This window comes from Oreochromis aureus, linkage group 20 (genome assembly GCF_013358895.1).
Source record: "Oreochromis aureus strain Israel breed Guangdong linkage group 20, ZZ_aureus, whole genome shotgun sequence".
In the NCBI taxonomy this organism is placed as follows: Eukaryota; Metazoa; Chordata; class Actinopteri; order Cichliformes; family Cichlidae; genus Oreochromis; species Oreochromis aureus.
In genome coordinates this window covers 25,328,424-25,344,965 of record NC_052961.1, presented here as the reverse complement: position 1 = coordinate 25,344,965, position 16,542 = coordinate 25,328,424, and the positions used below count along the sequence as shown (strand labels likewise).

The 16,542-nt window shown below is 39.0% G+C and overlaps 1 protein-coding gene across 2 annotated transcripts in view; it reads left to right on the top strand.

Moving 5' to 3' along the window:
• Nucleotides 1–14,986, top strand: part of sema3b (sema domain, immunoglobulin domain (Ig), short basic domain, secreted, (semaphorin) 3B) — a 69,335-nt gene extending 54,349 nt beyond the window's left edge. For both annotated transcript variants that reach the window (XM_031745375.2, XM_039604604.1), the window contains 14 exons: nucleotides 3,053–3,172; nucleotides 3,506–3,599; nucleotides 3,732–3,851; nucleotides 3,969–4,111; nucleotides 4,203–4,317; nucleotides 6,775–6,844; nucleotides 6,967–7,111; nucleotides 8,453–8,672; nucleotides 8,762–8,853; nucleotides 9,245–9,286; nucleotides 9,658–9,815; nucleotides 9,939–9,994; nucleotides 11,068–11,207; nucleotides 11,466–14,986. In XM_031745375.2, coding sequence (XP_031601235.1) covers nucleotides 3,053–3,172; nucleotides 3,506–3,599; nucleotides 3,732–3,851; nucleotides 3,969–4,111; nucleotides 4,203–4,317; nucleotides 6,775–6,844; nucleotides 6,967–7,111; nucleotides 8,453–8,672; nucleotides 8,762–8,853; nucleotides 9,245–9,286; nucleotides 9,658–9,815; nucleotides 9,939–9,994; nucleotides 11,068–11,207; nucleotides 11,466–11,957 — 2,007 coding nt within the window. In that variant the 3' untranslated portion in view covers nucleotides 11,958–14,986. The remainder of the gene's footprint in view (nucleotides 1–3,052; nucleotides 3,173–3,505; nucleotides 3,600–3,731; nucleotides 3,852–3,968; nucleotides 4,112–4,202; nucleotides 4,318–6,774; nucleotides 6,845–6,966; nucleotides 7,112–8,452; nucleotides 8,673–8,761; nucleotides 8,854–9,244; nucleotides 9,287–9,657; nucleotides 9,816–9,938; nucleotides 9,995–11,067; nucleotides 11,208–11,465) is intronic.
• Nucleotides 14,987–16,542: the final 1,556 nt, after the last annotated feature.

Genomic DNA, 16,542 nt, shown 5'->3' with positions numbered 1-16,542 from the left:
TTATTTCATAAGTATATCATTCAAAAGAATTTCTTACGCGGAAGATGCATTAATCACAATTGTAAATCAAAATTGATTTTTTTAAAGGTATCCGAGAAGCTGAATGTTACACAATGAGTTCTGGGATATTATGAATTAGATTATGAATGAAGTCCAATAGCTCAATGGGAAGAATTAATTTAAAAAGGAGAATTCTTCCAAATACTCATGTTAGTCTTTCTGGAAGACACAAACTGAATTGTACTACTGAGAGAAAAAGCTCAGTGACCACCAAATATGTCTGAAACCACCAAAGAACATTTTCTTTTCCAGCATTGTGCAGACGATCAGTGTGCAGGAATTCACACACAAACAATGGTGAAAAGAATTGGAAACAAATGGAAAGAAGGCTCCCTCTTATGTATATCACTTAGAGAGTAAGATTCCAGAAATCAGTCAATTTTTAGGAGAAATGTGGCACGCCAGTATCCCCCGCTACTGCATTGTCCCGTTTAACAGAGATGATCAAAGGCATTCCTATGTTATTACACTGTAATATGTTGTGTATCTAATGAACATCACCATTCCGGTCAAGTCAAACCCTCTCTGCCATTAACTTTATTAAAGCTTCCTGCATCTCTTGGACTCTTTGCTTTTACACACATTCAAACAGTTTGTTCTGGTTCTAACCAAACTGAAAATACAAGCTTCCAGCAGCTTTTACAACAGCCTAGTTGTTTTTTTAAAGTTAAGTGACCTCCAGAAACCATGTCATGTCTTAGATGGAGTGCATCTAGGCACCCTGGTAACTTAGCAAGTGGAACGAGGTAGCCAAATAGCTTTGGTGCCTCAGCCTAACCAAACAACAAGTGAAAGCAAAACATAAAAATGGTCTCACAGTCAACACTCTAGTCTCAGTGGAAAGTCAGTGATGTTTCTACTTCCACACTCTTCCTGATCTCTCTGATCTTATTATGGACTTTCTTTGTATTTCAAAGAAACTATCCTGTATATATTTAAGCAATCCTTACATGAAGTGTTTCAGATGTCGAGGACAAATGACAAAATTTGATTTAGTTCAAGGACATGCTGGTAGATTTGATAATATGCACCTGACAAACACAAAAATATCCACTGAACCAGAACACGTTACACTTCACATAAAATGCTCAAAGAAGCATAGTTTATATGATAACAACCGATATGGAGCCAAATACCATAAACAGAGCATAGATAGTGGATAAAATACAACATTAATGCTGTAGATCAAGTTAATCATCTACAGAAGGAACAAAGAGGAAAAAGAGAAAAAGACATCTACAGCAGAACAATGCAGCATTGTAAAACGTGAAGGCAAGACTCAGAGCTCAAGCTGCTGTGAGGTCACAGCCCTCATTTTGCTCACTGTTTCAACTAATGAGTCAGTGGCATGTCAAAGGTTGTTCAGTGAACCCTTTAACCCCCTCCCTCTCACACACACACACACCCAAACCCTTCTGTCACACACGTATGCACACACACACACACACACCGATCAGACAATGAGAAAAAGTGATTGCTGTCATCGTTTCACCTTAGTCTTTTTGTATCTTTTCAGGGTCGCTCATGCATCTTTACCCTACCCTCCTGATCTCTCTCCTTTGTCACATCAAAGACTTTTCTCTGTCAGCCTCCTGCTCTGCCGAGTGCCTCACCTTTCTCTGCCCCCTGAGACACACACACATATATATAACCTTCAGTGGTTTAGAACAAAGGCTTGCCATTCAGCCTTTAAAACCTACCAGGGGATTAGAGATGGAGTTGTTGTGTGAATACACAAGTTTACTTGTTGTAGCGTATACACGCACACATAAAGGTGTTTAACCAATCGATTGGCTGACTAAACTGTTGCCGTGCACAGGAGACCTGGAAAAAAGCAGGCCAAACAATTCACTTTCTATGAACGCTTACACAGAAACTGAATATTCTGCATATTTACTCCAAAAATTATTAATTTGTCTTTTAATTGTCCAAATGCTCCAGGCTCCGAGCTGTTTGCATTGTGACTGTCTGCTGTTGACAGTGGGATTCATGTCTTTCCAAACCTTTAGATCCACCAATACTCACAACAATCGACAGACAGATGTTACAGTGACCTTTCTGGGGAGAAGTAGACAAGCGCAAAATGGAAAGATAAAAGCTTAGATGTGTGCTACAGTGTGTGAATATATAAGAAATAAACATTATACTGATGACATGTTGTTTTGAACACAATATAAATCTGTGAGTGAGATACTCATGATAATGGCAATAATTATAGTATCCACAGCAGCCCACATTTAGTATCATCACTTTATGGGCTAGTCTCCTCAAAGCGTGGTGTTTGAAGACAGGAAGAAAAATGTACCATCCATTATCTTAGTATACAGTAAATCTTTTTTTTCCAGCACTCTCTCGAGATCCATCTCAGTGTAACCTGATTCTGAGATGAACAGATGTGTCTATGAATCAATAACATGCTCGCTTGACAAGGCAAGGAGGTAAAGGAAAGAAGCCAGGATAATGGAAATAAGAAGACAGAGAACAAAGATTAAAACGGTTTGAAAAGATACATGTCTGGCAAAAATAAAATGGACAATGAAAAATAAGTTTATCTTATTTCTTTATGTAACTATTCTGCATTCTTCTCTATAAATGTATAAATATAAGTCAAAGAAACTTGACAGAAAGGTTATTATAGAGATAGGTGATATTTTAGCAGTTTAGGAAACATGGTTAACGTATGTCTGGATATTCATTTGACCATTTGATTAACCAGGACACACATGATGTCAAACCTGTGAGTAGGAGGTGGATCTGGGGACATCATAGACTAAATGGCAGACAGGTATTTACTGTATTTAAAGGTAAACACTACCACTGTGTCAGGCTTGGAAAAAAGGGGCAGTGTATTTCATGCAAGAATTGTGTTTCAGTAGTGTACCTAACACTCTGATTCAGAATTTGTAGAGTGCCAATCACCAAACATTTTCCTTCCTAAAGCTTCCTAAAGATCATCCTTTAAGTTAATAATATATGTGTGTGTGTCTTTCAGTCTGACTGTGTGAACTACGTGAAGATTGTACACCACTATAACCGCACCCACTTATACGCCTGTGGAACGGGTGCTTTCCACCCCACCTGTGCCTTTGTCGAGGTGGGACACAGGATGGAGGTGAGGAATGTACAAAACACAACCTACACGACACACACTATGCAACAGTGTAACAAGAAAGTCTAAAAATATTATACAATGTCTTTATTTGTTCCCATCTGCTGAAAATAAGATGTTTCAAACACAGAAACTCCAATCCTCTGCCAACCAATTTAGTCTCTATTCAGTGTACCTGTTGACAGACCCTTAAAATATGGTCTTAAGTGTATAAAGAAATTGGCATTTACATCTAGTTTACAACAAATCTCAAAAATAAAATTAAACTGCCAATTTACAGAAGGACTATGCAAATGTAATCACACTGTAAAATCCCTTCCCTCCTGTGTCCATCAGGACCACGTGTTCAGGATTGACCCCTCTAAAGTGGAGGACGGGAAAGGAAAGAGTCCGTATGATCCTCGACATAACGCTGCGTCTGTGCTCGTCGGTAACTGAACCCATGCAAACTAATATGAGATGACTGAATAAGAATGTTCATTGACTGTGTCTTGAAATTGTGCTGATTTGACATACTACAAATATATTATCCAAACAGTCATTGACTAATTCTGTCTCCTAGGTGATGAGCTGTATGCAGGCGTGGCCACAGATTTAATGGGAAGGGACTTCACCATCTTCAGAAGCCTGGGGAAACGCCCCTCTATCCGCACTGAACAGCATGATTCAAGATGGCTTAATGGTGCATTTTTGTCTTTATTTATCAGATTATGTGTTGAGATAACTTACATGAAGAATGACACTGTGTTGATAGGACAGGCCATTTTTGCCTGATTTTTTCTTTGATTTTCTCTACCAGAACCAAAGTTTGTTGGGTCCTTCTGGGTCCCTGAAAGTGAGAACCCAGATGACGATAAGGTCTTCTTCTTCTTCCGGGAGACAGCAGTTGAGGCTCAAGGGTTGGGAAAATCCACCTACTCCAGAATCGGACAGCTGTGCAGGGTAAAGTCCAGCAGCAAGTCCAGCTGGATTGTTGACAAATATAAATAAAATATCCTGTTAAATTTATCTTGGCTATTTTTTCTCCAATCAGAATGATATGGGCGGTCAGCGAAGCCTGGTGAACAAGTGGACAACATTTCTGAAGACCCGTCTGATCTGCTCGGTACCAGGAGCTGATGGCAGCGACACGTACTTCGATGAGCTGCGTAAGTACAGCTGGGCAAACTGTCAGTAGTACAAGTACTGTACTGTGTGAACTATTTTAAGATGAAAATTGTGCTGAGTAAAAGTATGATGCAACATAAATGAAGTAAACAAAGCCTTCACTCAACATCCTCCTCCTGTTAGATTGTTTGCCACTTTCACCAAAAGAATTTGGTCAACGTTTTGTTTTTCCTGTCACCACTTCTAAGATATTTTGCATTATAATCTGGTAGTCTCACTTTTCAGTAGACAGAGAACAGAAAAGCAAAAAAAAAAAAAAGTGCTGATTTTCCATCTTGGATTTTTATCCAGAAGGACATTCTGTGGGCAAATGGAGAAAAGGTCCTGGAAAGCATAATAAAAAAATAAAAAAAGATTTCTGACCTCAATTGTAGATTACCATTCAGTCTAACATTCCTGCAGACTTGGAGCAAGCATGAGTGACAGATTAATTGGTAATAGATTCTGGCCTGATCAGAAGCCAGTGTTTTTGCTGTGGGTTTAGAGAAAGTTAGAGGCTCGTCTCTGGTAACTCTTCATATGACAAAAACCTAAATGTGTTTTCAGGAGATAAAATCCAGAAGTGAGACTAAATTTATAAAGCATATCAAATGACAAAGAAGCCACAATTTTCCTGTAAACCTATATGGATTCTTCAACTAACATCTGGAGCCATTTCCACTGAGAAGTTATGCTTTTCATTATATATATAAATGTATGTGTATATTTTTTTAAAGCCTTTTCTAAAGACTGTCATGTACACCTTGCACACCAAGCACACACTCCCAGTTTTGTGGTCTGTTTAAGCTCCAGAACTTTCCATATCTTCCTCTGACATGACAGTGCCACTGTTGCCCTGCATTGCTGCCTGGTCTTTCAACCCCTATCCTTTGGCTCCAGGATGATATTTATGAGTTTGGAGCATAGATGCCAATTTCTAACCACATTTTGCCGTTGTAATAAAATAAATGTCTGGTGAAATATAGTGTGACTCTATGAGGGATCCTTGGACTTAGAGGACAAGTGTAAATCATGTTTGTTCCTCTGGACAAAATGACCCTTTTTTGAACCCATCCTCAGAGCAGTGTCCAGTATTGACCCATACCCATAAGAAGTTATAAAATGCAAGTCAAGCTGATGAGTATCTCAAGAGCAATGTTACGCACATTTTTTGCCTTTTAAAGAAACACTAAGAAGCTATCTGTGAATACAAAATGGACATAGCTGTGATGTGTGGTAGTTTGGCACTCCTCATCTTGCTTTTTTTTTTTAAACTGGCATAGTATAAGGCCTGTTCATAATAAATTTAGTATTTACCCGCAGTACAGAAACTAGTTGTGGATTTTATTCCATCAGAGAATAGACTAACACTGAGTCTGTTGTGAAGATCAGGAAAGCTCAGTTTTGATCAGAGACCTGACATTCAAACATGATTTACAGTCGACATTCAGAACTTTTCTGTTGTAATTTTTAAAATCAGCAATAGTGCCTTAAAATATAATCAATAAAGCATTTAAGACCCTTTTTATGGGGTTTTCACTTTTAAAATGAGTCAGCTAGGTTTAATAAAAAGACACGCAGAGACTGGATTTTCAACGTGTTTATGAGGTTAATGTCAGGCCAGTTATTTAGCTAACTATACCTGAGATGACCAGAGATTTCTTTCAAATAAAAAACAAGTTGCTTTTGGTTTGTTTAAGTCTATCTGGAATTAAGGATTTACTATTACCAAAATGATAAATTACTTATAGGTATTAATAAAATTATTACTGAAATATATATTTAAAAGAATGAGCTATTTGTTGTTATGCAACGTCTCCCCAAACCTGCAGTCATGTGGTTTGCTGAGCAGCTGCACGAGTTTCGGCTCTCAAGATGTTTCTTATAGAGCTTTCTAGTCCGTATCTGTGGGCTATAATATGATCTGTCTTTGTGCTTATCTCATGACATAGTGAAAGGAAAAGTAAGTGGTTTAGGCTAAAGTCTAAATTACCTTTTGGCCACATCTGTCCATCAAATTTAGTCATGAACTCTTGTCTTGACCTTGGTTTTTTCCAAATATATCCATGTAAAAATAAATAACTGTTCATCTGAAGTTTTTGTTCTATTAAAATATGTGCACCATGTTATGTCTTCAGAAGTTAAATGAAGCAGGAATTTCATTGAAGTACATTTTGTGGATCAAGACTTAGAAATATGCTCTTGTTTATTATGGAGATCTCAAGCTTGAGAAGTGAAACAAAAACTTAATGAAACTCAGTTTGTTTAAAAGATTTTTATAAGCTGCATGAACCTGCGGTGGATTTTGTTCCGTGTCATGACCCTCAGTTATCAGTAACATGTCTCGTTAAAGTACTTAGACATGGCCAAAGGGTTTTGTTTATCTTTCACTCAACCTTTGACTGCTAGTCTACTGCCACCTGACCAGTGTGTGCGTGTGCATGTCCGTCCACCCTTAGGCGATGTTTTCCTGCTGCAGACGAGGGACAGAAAGAACCCTCTGGTTTACACCGTCTTCTCTACTTCCAGGTCAGAATCTGTTTATATTACGTGTGTGTGTGTTTGTGCATGTCTGTGTGTGAGGAGAGACATTTGTGTGTATTTTGTGTGTTTTTGTTGCATCTAACCCAACTCCCTCTGTCCACCAGCAGCAGTGTATTTAAAGGCTCAGCTGTGTGTCTCTACACCATGAATGATATCCGGAGGGCCTTCCTGGGGCCATTTGCTCACAAAGAGGGGCCCAACTACCAGTGGGTCCCCTTCCAGGGAAAAGTGCCCTATCCCCGCCCCGGAATGGTATGTCAGTAATCATAAAAGCACATCAGCGTCACAGTATCTAGAGTTTCCAGCAGTGCAATGTTGGCTGATCAAGTAAATGTGCACATATTTGCATGATTGTGGGAAACCTTTACTTGCTACTTTTCAGATGGAAGTGTGTATTTTTGATTACGTTAATGTTTACTTATTACTTTGCAGTTAAAATCTGATTTTAAGTACAAAACATATATGCATCCTATAATATTTAACACATTGCCATAGATATAATGACCCAATAAATTAATAATGTTAGACCATCACATACAGTGGAATATTCTTTAGTATGTCTTCAGTGTCGAATTGGTTGCCTCAAACTAAAAATCAAAACAAAACAAAAAAGTTGTAAAAAATGGCCTCATAGTCACATTGAGGCAGTATTCACTATTAAATATTGTTTTCTTCCAACCCCCCCTTTCCTTTCAATCAATATGTGCTCATTATGGGCCTTTACATTCAGCTAAGCACACAAGTGTAGCATCAGCAGGATTTGTTATGCAGAGCTTCAGCTGTTACTGCTGCTGGAGAACAATCCCTATTGTATGAATGCAGAATACTAATTGTATTTGGCCTACAGAAAACCCTCCCTCACGCCATCATTACCTCGCTGGATTGTAAAATTAGCAGAACAAATCAGATTTTAAGAACGCGATCATGCTTACAAGTACATTTATGCAAAAAGTGCACATACTGCAGATTCTGATTTAAAATGCATAACCCACAAAAAAAACCCCAGTGTGACTCAATATAGTGCAAATTAGTATAAAGAAAAACATTAAATTGTTTGAGAATAGACGCTGCATGATGCTAAATTGAGTTTTCAGCATTTAGAAAATCCAGGACTGGAATTTTAATTAAAGAGAGTGGCTGGACTCTGACCTGGTGTAAATCTCTTTTAAGTCCTTGAGACCCATCACACCATAATCACCTCTCTGCGGCCTGCTGAACTGTGCTTTGTGTACTTCAGGTCAGCTAAAGTGCTGAGAAGTTTGGCATTTAATTTCAGTTTACATCCAGAAAGACAAAACAAGTTTACTCATCAAATATCAGTCATTGTGCAATGGCCGAGTCCAAACATAGTAAATAGGAGAGCACTGACTCAGAGTCAGCTGTTTTTTGCTTTACAGCAGCCGCATGCATGCACGTTCACACATTCAGGTCCTGAGAGAAAATGTGTACTCACAGTAGTTTCACAGTAATAGTAGTTTTTTAAAATCCTCTTTTTATTTGTATCCCCACTGATGTTCAGCAAAGTGCCCTGACCTCAATGTAAACGTTTTTAGTTCCCAAAATACTAATTTGATTTTTCCTGCCCTTCTTTAGTGCCCCAGCAAGACATTCGGCAGCTTTGAGTCAACAAAGGGTTTCCCAGATGATGTGATTCAGTTCGCGCGTCACCACCCTCTAATGTACAACCCGGTCTACCCTATGAACCGAAGGCCCATCTTCATCAGGACCAATGTGGACTACAGCTTTACACAGATCGCTGTGGACAGAGTCAATGCTGCTGACGGACAGTACGACGTCATGTTTATTGGCACAGGTGAATGAGCAGTGTTCATTTCTAACTCCAGGGTTAAACAGGAAAATGATGAAATTAGTTATTAAGCGGTTATGTGTGTGTAATTTCAGATAAAGGGACAGTACTAAAGGTGATCAGTGTCCCCAAGGAGAGCTGGAACAACATGGAGGAACTTTTACTGGAGGAGTTGGAGGTTTTCAAAGTAAGAATACTGTGCTAACAACAATACATGAAAGTACATTTATTTAGTACCTTTAGTCATTATGGCATGTTGTATTCTTACAACCATTAAATCTCAATGAAGTGTTGAAATTAATGGATCATTCAAACTTGCATGCCTTTTATTTACTGTACTGTACTCCCTGGACATGACCTAAAGAGGAAAACAAAGGATAGTTTGAAAGAACATTATATACATATGCATGTGTACATCCATTGTATATTGTATTATTGCAGTATATTTACCTTACGATATAAAGCACCTTGAAGTTTTGATTTGGTGCTATATAAATAAAATCTAGCTACATACCAATAATTTTGGTCAAAACTACAAAGTATGTTATTTAGTTTGGTACATCTCTTCTCCTTCTCAGGACGCCTCGTCTATCATCAACATGCAGATCTCCTCAAAACGGGTATGTTTGTTTAATTCTTTAAAGCCCTGAAATTATGTTTTTAAGAGTATATCAAACAGTGAAGCACTGTATTATCTTTAGTCTATTAATTCCTCTTCACAGTGGAAATGGTTGACGTATCTAGACTTCGAAATTAATCGACCTGTTTATCTGCACAGCAATATATTTATATGCCCCAAAAGAGCAATATAGTATGTGAGGCTGTACTAAATCAGAATGGTGATGATGGATAATGTACAATATAACCAAAGAGAGCCAACATAAATTGCCATAATGGACACATGGATGGTATTTCTGGCACATAAGCTTTTGAGCTGTTTCAGAATAAAGCATGTTTTAAATGCTTCTCTTTACTTGCTTTGTTTTCGCAGCAACAGCTGTATGTCGGCTCTGACACAGGCCTTGCCCAGATTCCACTTCACCGCTGCAGTGTATACGGGAAGGCTTGCGCTGAGTGTTGCCTGGCCAGAGACCCGTATTGTGCCTGGGATGGAACTTCCTGTACTCGCTACCTGCCAAACACAAAGAGGTCTTTGACATTAACATGGCCTATAACAGATTATCTTTACTTAAAAGAAAAAAGTGAATTTGCAAATACTGTCGTGCAATAAAACATTCCTTTTCTTAAACTAAAATGTCAAACTTGTTACAGACGTTTTCGCCGCCAGGATGTAAGAAATGGAGACCCGAACACTCTTTGCTCAGGAGGTACAATTATTTCACCATTTCCATATCTACAACAATGGTTTTTGTGCCTTGTAGGCATGTTAGGAAAACTGGTGTTAATCCTATTTGTTGAGACTTAACTATGCAAGCTGTAGTAGCTGCATTCGGCTTCATAGACACAATTATATTGAAGTATTAAAAACAGAGCCTTGGTCTGATCCTTCTTGGACTCATTGAGAAGCTTGCCATCTGACATTTTACAGTCCTTATGCCAAATAATGTAAAATATCCCCCGCTTTCACCCCTGGTGACCTCTGTCCGCTCAGACCACAATACCAGCATTTTGTTGCTATCTGTCTTGCTGCCACAAAACTGAATCAGGCTAATCGCTCAAACTGAAGGAGCTCCTGAGTAATGCGATTACATCATGTGGCATGCAAGCTGTGTTGTGTAAAACTAATGAAGGTCAGAGTAATTGTCTGTGATGAGATCGGCACTACCCCAAAGTACCATAAAATGCTGATCAGGAGTCTGTTTGGCAGTTTGTAGACCATTGTTTCACCAGTAATCTGTGTAATCCTCTCCCCACCTCTGGCCTTGATGTAGGCTGACTTTTAAGTCCTTGAGTACTTTTGTGCAATTTTATGGCTGTGGTTAAGATTCAGGTCATATCACTAATTTTAGAAAACGATATGTCTGCCTGTCTGTTCCTCCACCCCTTTAAGTACATGCAGGTATTCATGTAGGATGTTGTGACTATGAAGGTGTTTTGTTTATATCCCTATATTTCATGTTGACCCTCTTGTGATTCATAATTTTCTTGCAATTTGAATGCATCAATGCATTCGCTCAGAAGACTGAATAACATCAGCTTTTTTAATTTAGAGATCAGGGAAGATGCCTCAGACAGTCTCATTCTACCAGGTTTCTTTTCTTCCCTGTTTTGTATCATATAACTCTTTATACTCTTTTTTTCTAGTAACATTTTTGGATTTACCATCCTATCCTTCCAGTTTCCTCGGTCTTGTTCTAACCTGGACCTGTTTTGTTATTAGCGAGCACATGTGCTGCTCTACATTGACTCATTTTGTGTTTGTCTCTGCTGCCCCCTGCAGATCATCATAAGCATCGTATTGCAGAGAAGAAGCTGTATGCTGTAGAGGGAAGTAGCACTTTCTTAGAGTGCGTCCCCAAATCCCTTCAGGCCAGAGTCACCTGGACCTTCCAGAAACATCCACAGAATCGACGGGAAGAGGTGAGAGGAATGGTTGACACTGGCCAGAGATGATGACCGAGAACTCATTAAAGTATACTGTGGCATTTATAGGTCATGAAAATGTTTTGTGTGTGTTTGCATCATCAGATCAGATCAGAAATCAAATTCTTTCATTTATAATTACTTTAGCAAACAGCAGCTTTGCAGCTGTAGAGCTATAGAGCTTGGACTTGGCAAAATAGTGCTGAAAAGTCTTGTTTCTCTCCATGATTTAAGTCACATTTTTCTTGCTTCCAGGTACGTCTAGATGATCGCATACTCCAGACAGACAGAGGTCTTCTGATTCGCCGTGTCCTGAAAAGAGATATTGGCATCTACCAGTGCCATGCAATGGAGCATGGCTTCACCCAAACTTTACTAGGCATCACCTTAGAACTTGTACCTTCCACACCTTCATTTGTCTCCAATCTACCCTCCGATGCCCCTGTTCGATTAGATCCCCGCAGCGGAGGCGGACCCCCAATGACCAATCAAAAGCTTTGGTACCGGGACTTCATGCAGCTGGTGGACCATCCGAACCTAAACACGGTTGACCAGATTTGCGAGCAGGTTTGGGCACGCAGGAACACCGGTGATGACCAGGTGGGTAAGGACATCACACCTCTGCGTCCTGCTGTCCGCCCACCTAATAAGAAATGGAAGCATCTTCAGGAGATAAGGAAGGGGAGAAACCGTCGGACCCACGATGGGAAACCAAACCCGCGTGCGCCACGCAGTGCAGGGGAGTAACGATGTGGAGAAAGAAACGGAGGGAGAAAAGAATGACTGAAACAAGAAGAAAGCAGGAGAACGACAGAGACTGAGAAACCAAGAACTCCTGGAGGTGTTCACGCATACAGATAGACCCACATACGCACACACTTACACACACGGACACACACAGCACCTCCTCTATTGTGTATATTTATCTATGGATGCCCCCACTATATAGTAGTCCAATCCCTGAGTCCTCATCCCACTGGCCAGTCCCTGCATGTGCTGCCTTACTGCTCTAACTGATTCTGCACGATCCCTTTATAGTTCCACTAGATTAGTGAGTTTACTAGCAGATACATGGGAGTAAACACACCTTTATGTGTGAGCAATAAACTCACTTACCTGTCATGGGTTCATAGCAAAGGATTTCCACAGCTCAAAAAATCCAATTACACAATGTGTGTAGCTAGTGCGTTACAGTGTGCACACTGTTTTAAAGGACTGAACCACAGAAACAAATGTAAGCCCAAAAGTTTTGGATTAACTCCTAACCGCTTTTCTGCCCTGAAGATTTCATGCCAGCGTAGCAAAAGTGTGGGCTCTTGTTTTATGCACAATGGGACGCGAACGGAACTGGAACATACAAAAAAGTAACTGGAAACACATTACTATTTAAGTTCATTTGCACAGGCGAATAAAGAAAAATTAACATTTGAAACTTCCTGTGGTGTACACAGAAAGTGCACTCATATTAATGTCACTTTTCCATGTTTTGTGCATATTACATAAAGCAGTCACAAAAGAAAGAGCTGGCATCCTGTGGATTCATCACAGCGAAAAACTGGTTATGTTATATTTTGCTGTTTTTAAAAAAATCTTTTGCAGTTTCCTCGGGCAATTTGAGGCATGTCACAGCAAACTAAATGAAACAATGCAAAGCAGATGGTCATAGTTAGAGAGCAGGCATATTTGGCCTGATGTGATTACATATATTGTTTTACATACTGGCTTGAACCACTGTAGAAAGAGTAGAGGAAAATCTACTTGAATTCCATGAAATGACAAAAAGATGTTTACATTACAAAGACACAGGTGGAGCACAAAGAAATCAGTTTGAAAGCAAATAATGACCTAAATAAGTATGTCTAAAACTAACCTGGTATCTGTTATGTGTAAAAATACTAGAAAGACAGTAGGAAGAGCTCTGACATAATCCAAAACCTCACTCCGAAGATTAAAAATTTGCTGATTTCAACGTTTTGTGCATAAACATTAAGACAAAATGATGGTGGTTTGGTTTGGGCGAGGAGCATTAATATGGCAAGCAGGACGAAGAGGAAGAGGAAAGATGTTAGTGGACTCCAAGTATGACAACCTGTGTTTCTGGGCTACGTTGCGGTATATATATTAGCATGATATTTATGAGTGAGTCTATGATTTTTTTTTCTTTTTTTTTGGTATTCGAAGCGGTACTTCTTTTGTTTTACACTGTTCTTGCATATATTGTTTGTTTTTAAATAGTTATGCAAAGATTTAAATTAAGCGAGTCACAGATTTTTCATCCAGCACGGTAATAAAAACCACAAAGCATTTTCACTGCAACAGAAAAGAAAAACAACTCTGACTTCATACACTGTTCTAATCACTTCTCGGTTTGGTGATACGGTCATTAGTATCACTGATTTCTGCTGCTTAATGATGTCATCCCTACATAATGGACAATTAGTACTATAAGGTCTTCCTTCTCATGTCTTAGTCTAATCTCTCGCTGTATACTGTCTGTATAGAAGTCTTTGTTTGTTGGTTGTCTGTGCTAACATTGTGTGTGTAGCCCTGCCCCTAGTGTCCATTGTGTGTACAGGCTTAGGTGAAGCCTACCTGTGGTACCATACTTTAATATATCATAGTCTATCCACATGAAAGAAAGTGAAACTGGCTGGCCTTGTAAAATAAAACATGCTTTTTATTTGCGTTCAGTCTGTTTTTCATGATGAATATGTGGTCTGTTTATGTTTCATGGCATAAACTAGACCTGTGAGTGGACTTTTGATGTTTGGATTCATTGTTGCTGTTATTTATATACCTTCTTTATAGAGATGTAATTAACTCGTTAAACTGAACTGAACCGACTGACGCCTGTAAAAGGGACACTCTGCATTTTGACACCACGTCCAGGTAGAGAGGGGTTACTGCATTAAAATAAGTAAACTGATTTTCATTGCAGGAGCATGCTGTTAGTCTCTGCATGTGCCAACGCCTGCTTTTTAATCACAGAACTACTTAAGTTGTGCTAATATTACCTCTATAGGGGTTTTCCTTCTTACAAAACTGCATTTTTTTTAACACTAGTAGTGATGTCAAACTGCCTGAGTATTCCTTTTAACCCAGCTGTTGTTTTGTGCTTGAAATTGCATGACCAATGTTAGTGGCTAATGCATTTGACAATGGTGTGGTGGCAAGAAAGAGACGGAGAGAAAGAAAGCACAATGTTGAATATTATTATTATTATTCGTATGTATTTATGTGCAAAGATAAGCTGATATGTTGTGGTGGATTTTTATTTTTCCTATACATGTAGATTTACATCTGTGTTGTTCGTGTTTTGCTTAAAATTACTCATCCCCAACAATTTTGTACATTACAGCCAATGGAGAAGCTCTTCCTGAAAGACAGTGTCCACTTAGAGTCTTTGATGTTCACACAGTCCTCCAATCAAATGGTCCTGTTGGATTCCATGTCATGTGACGCACCCCTGTTCAACAGCTCACAAGGAGAAGCTTGTATGTGTGTGTTTCTGTGTGTATGTGTGTGTGTGTGAGGGTGGGTGAATTGTGTGCTTCTGTTTTATGCTTGTGTGTGTCCGTGTGTGAGTCTCGGGGGGGAAAGCAAAGCTCTGTATATAATGGCAAAAGAACAGCTGTGTGTAGAGTGGTCTGTAGATGAAAGTTCAGAGGTCGAAGGCCAAAGTTAATGTGGTGCACTGTAATACTCCCAGGTCTTTGTGAAATGTTTTGTCAAGTTTTTTTTCATTAACACAATAAAAATATGCAGTTACTTCCAGATTTGCTTGTAATCACTCCTGTTCAACTATCAGAATAAACTGATTTCATCAGGTTACATAAATATGAAAAAACAGGAAGTTAGCTGCACATAAAATAGTAGCTAAATGCACTTCGAACTACAAAAACATTAAATTACAGGTTCTCAGTACCTCAGAATGATGGTCCAATAAAAATGATGACAATTTTAAAGAACAGAAAAAAGGAAACAACTAAATTTCAAACACTGATTTTTAGTCTCCTTGCAGGTTAAAGAAGTATAAATATTACATTTTCAAGTGATTTATATTTAGATCAATCTTTTATTAAATTTAGTTTATTTCAACTTTTAATTTACCAGGACTGGAGTGTCATCTGTGTTTTGACCACATGGTGGCAGTGTAAGAACAATCATTTTTGTTCTAGTCGCTATGACTACACTGCTGTAGAGCTGAGAATCCACATGCAGGGCTGGACATTGGAAAGGCTGAATGGTGATGTTTTATATAGTAAAACTGATAGATGTGTAACATTAACACTGTTAATCATTCCTAGAAATCGGAAGCAGAAACGCACCATTTGGATTTCCAGCTGCCAAAAAGTGAACTATAGCACTCAATAAAAACACACCAACAACAAGTTGCTAATTGTTGTCTTACTAATATTAAGCCCACTGACTGGCCTGTTACTGCTGATGAAAACTGTTACTTGTTCAGATAATCAGTGGCGTTAGTGCAAACAAACACAAATACACATTTAGCACAGGCATGTAGAGTAGAGATAGCAGCAGACAGCTGCTTTGGATGGTTGACCTCTCTTTTTGTTCCTCTCCCTATTTAACTGTTTAACAGCATCTACATCTTTGCCATGAAGACCCACATTCATCCTAAGATCGTCACGGCAGGCCGCTTAGCAATGGGAACAGGGACGCACATGCACACTGGGACTTACAACACAGCACACACAAAGAAACGAGCAAGACCACGACCATTCCTTTACACATGAAAAACATTCACATATGTTCAAGTTTTCAGACGCTTACACACACAAATGGAGTATGCGGTCACCAGTCATAAACACATAGGAAGCCAAATTGGGTCCATATTACTCAAACTGGCAACCCATTAGTTCCCCAGTGCTTTCAATGAGCTGCATTATTCTGCAAGTGTTAAAATGGGTCTGCAGTGCTCTGTGGAGTTATAATTGAGGTATACTGATTTTACTGGTTACCATTTACCACTCTGTTCCTATTTATGTGTTCCCTGACTCGTATGTTGAGTCAGGGTTGAGATTAAAGAGTGAGGATATTTTGAAAGAAAAGAAGTCAATTGTTGGTTCACTAATGAAGCAACATGGGTTTAATGATAAGAACTTGGATTAAACATACACACAGTTACTTGTCCTGTTAAACAGAGGAACCATTGTAGGGTGCAGTGGTCAGTACTAAATTATGTAAGATGTAAAATTACGTGCATGTGTATGTACACTGTATGTTTCTAACTGTACCGATCTGTATGTATCTGTCTCAATCATTGGCTCTGGGTCGTTCTCTAGTTAACAAAAGGTATAAGCCAATGACC